Source organism: Fulmarus glacialis, unplaced genomic scaffold (genome assembly GCF_000690835.1).
Source record: "Fulmarus glacialis isolate BGI_N327 unplaced genomic scaffold, ASM69083v1 scaffold6716, whole genome shotgun sequence".
Lineage (NCBI taxonomy): Eukaryota > Metazoa > Chordata > Aves > Procellariiformes > Procellariidae > Fulmarus > Fulmarus glacialis.
The window spans coordinates 15,992-18,201 of record NW_009219928.1 but is presented as its reverse complement, the minus strand read 5'-3'; the positions used below and the strand labels follow the sequence as shown (position 1 = coordinate 18,201).

Below are 2,210 nucleotides of genomic sequence, written 5' to 3'. Positions count from 1 at the left end.
GCGGGAAGGAAGAGGTCGCCTGCCGGCACTGGTGGGCGGCCATTTGGTGGCGGCATGGCGGGGAGCGCACAGAGCCCCAAGATGCCGTCGCTGGAGCGGGGGGTTGCCGGTGCCGGCTCGGCTTTGCCTGCCCGTCCCCGCTGCCCCAGCCCGAGTCATGGAAGCGTTGTACAAAACGGCTGGGGTTGTTCTCACTCTGAGGTTTTCTGGCATCCCTGTCACCGGCCTGGGGCCGAGCAGTAGCACTGCTCTGGGCCAGCCTCGGAGGCGGACAAGGCAGCACCCTACCCCGCCTGCCCTGATGCCTGGGTAGGCATGCGTGGTCCAGACTGCTGCCATGGGCCATTGGCCTCTCCCACCTCTGCCACCTGTTTTAAACACGAGAGAGGACATGTGTGTCTTTATTAAATATTCTCCCTGTTGGGTTTTCTTTGTGCGCCTGATGAGCGGCTGTGGGGAATTGGCATGTTTGAGTTCCCTCGAGCAGGCCGCTCGAAGCCTCCCAAGGCAGCAGCTGATCAAACTTTATTATTTTTTGTTGGTGCCAGATAATTACTTAATTTTGTTATCTGATGCATAAGAAACCAAAATGGAGGTGGTATGTGGTCTCCCTTTCTAAGTCTGGTACTGAGGATCCTGAAGAGATGGCCACTTGTGCAAAATCCCGAACGGCCACAGAATGCTTCATTTCTAAGTGGCAAGGTTGCCAAGGGCTTGTACATGGTCCTTCACTTTTTGTATAGCACGGGAGGAGGTTTTTAGTGTGTCTCTGTTGCTCGGGGGGAGAAATACCAGTAGTTGGTCTATACGTGCTCACATATAGCAGATATCAGTCCTGCTGTGAAGGGAAGCAGGGGCTGACCTTCCTCGTGTGACATCCCCTGCAGTAACCCAAGGGCGGCCTGGCTCTGCACCAGGAAAGGCCTTATCCCCCACTTATCTAGGGGGATAGTGGTATATTTCCCTATAAGTACATACATTTTTTATCTACAAAAATAATACAGTGGGTTGCATGTCATAATTTTATGCAGTTTTGTTGTATAGTTTCCATACTGGCCATTTAACCCCAGAATATACTACAAAACTTTCACAATAAGCTTAAATCCCTAAAAATTGTTCTGTTATAAAAGTTGTAGCTTTATATTTCCAAGTGCTCTTTAAAATGCAACAGCAGGATCTCTTTTTGCCAGAGTTGGAAGGCTAGGTGCATTTACCTCTGACAAAGCAGAAATATTCAAGGGAAAATTTGTATATATTTTTATCCTACTTTTTCCCTTTCTTTCCTCTGTGTTTTAATACATAGAGTTAAACAGCCAAAATGAGACTAGGCAATAGAGGAACGTTTCTGCATAAAAATAGTGCCCTTGTTCAGTACGTACATACTGTACCCTTATAACACTTATCAAACAAGAGCCTCAGAGAACTTGGCAGAAAGCTAATCAAAGCCAAGGAGCTGTGTAAGATAGTGTAAACCGAATCATAGCAATTTAAATGACATGTGCAATTAACAGTTGGGGCCCTGTTTTTCCATCTCAATCTCTTGACAACCAGGCAGCCCTGTCAGTTGTTAGCTTTACCCCACCGTTCAACAGAATGCAACAAAAGCTTTAAATTTTATTCTTTGAGCTACCCTCTAAAGACTGCTTTACTGGGTTCATCTATGTTTTCATAAACTTGATATATTTAAAAGGCTTGCTTTGGCCTTAGAAGGAAACAGCTCTTTCTGGCTGACTAGGCTGGATTCTGGGACTCCTGGGAAGCAAAAAATAATGGATTCTTTTTTTCTTCTTGGAACTTTTGTGGGAATGTCAGAACTGCTGAAGCTCCGGAGCAGGTCTGTCAGATAATTTTGGCAAATTCTCAGTGTGATAACTACAATACAATACTGTACTGGAAAGGAAAACCCATTAGGAAAATAATAGTAACTAGTATACTTTTTTATATCTCATGATGCATGCAATTTACCAAGAAAGTAAAATAACAAAAAAATATTCATTGGGTACATTTATGATCAAAGAATAAAGCAATATGGATAAAGCAAGATGGACATCAGATGGTTTCACTATAAGCTTAAATCACTGAAAATCGTTCCCCTATACAGGCAATAAAATTTTGTTTTTCTAACTACCCTGTAAAATGCAAAAATGGGACCTCTTCTTGCAAAAGTTGAAAAGCTATTGCTTTTAAGTGTCATTTGCACTGGTTAAAAT

At 43.9% G+C, this 2,210-nt stretch overlaps 1 protein-coding gene across 1 annotated transcript in view; it reads right to left on the bottom strand.

The window, feature by feature from the left end:
- The window catches only part of LOC104078778 (RING finger protein 175-like), an 18,462-nt gene extending 18,116 nt beyond the window's left edge, over window positions 1-346 (bottom strand). Inside the window, 1 exon segment of the mRNA XM_009580558.1 lies at window positions 30-346. Coding sequence (XP_009578853.1) covers window positions 30-346 — 317 coding nt within the window.
- Window positions 347-2,210: the final 1,864 nt, after the last annotated feature.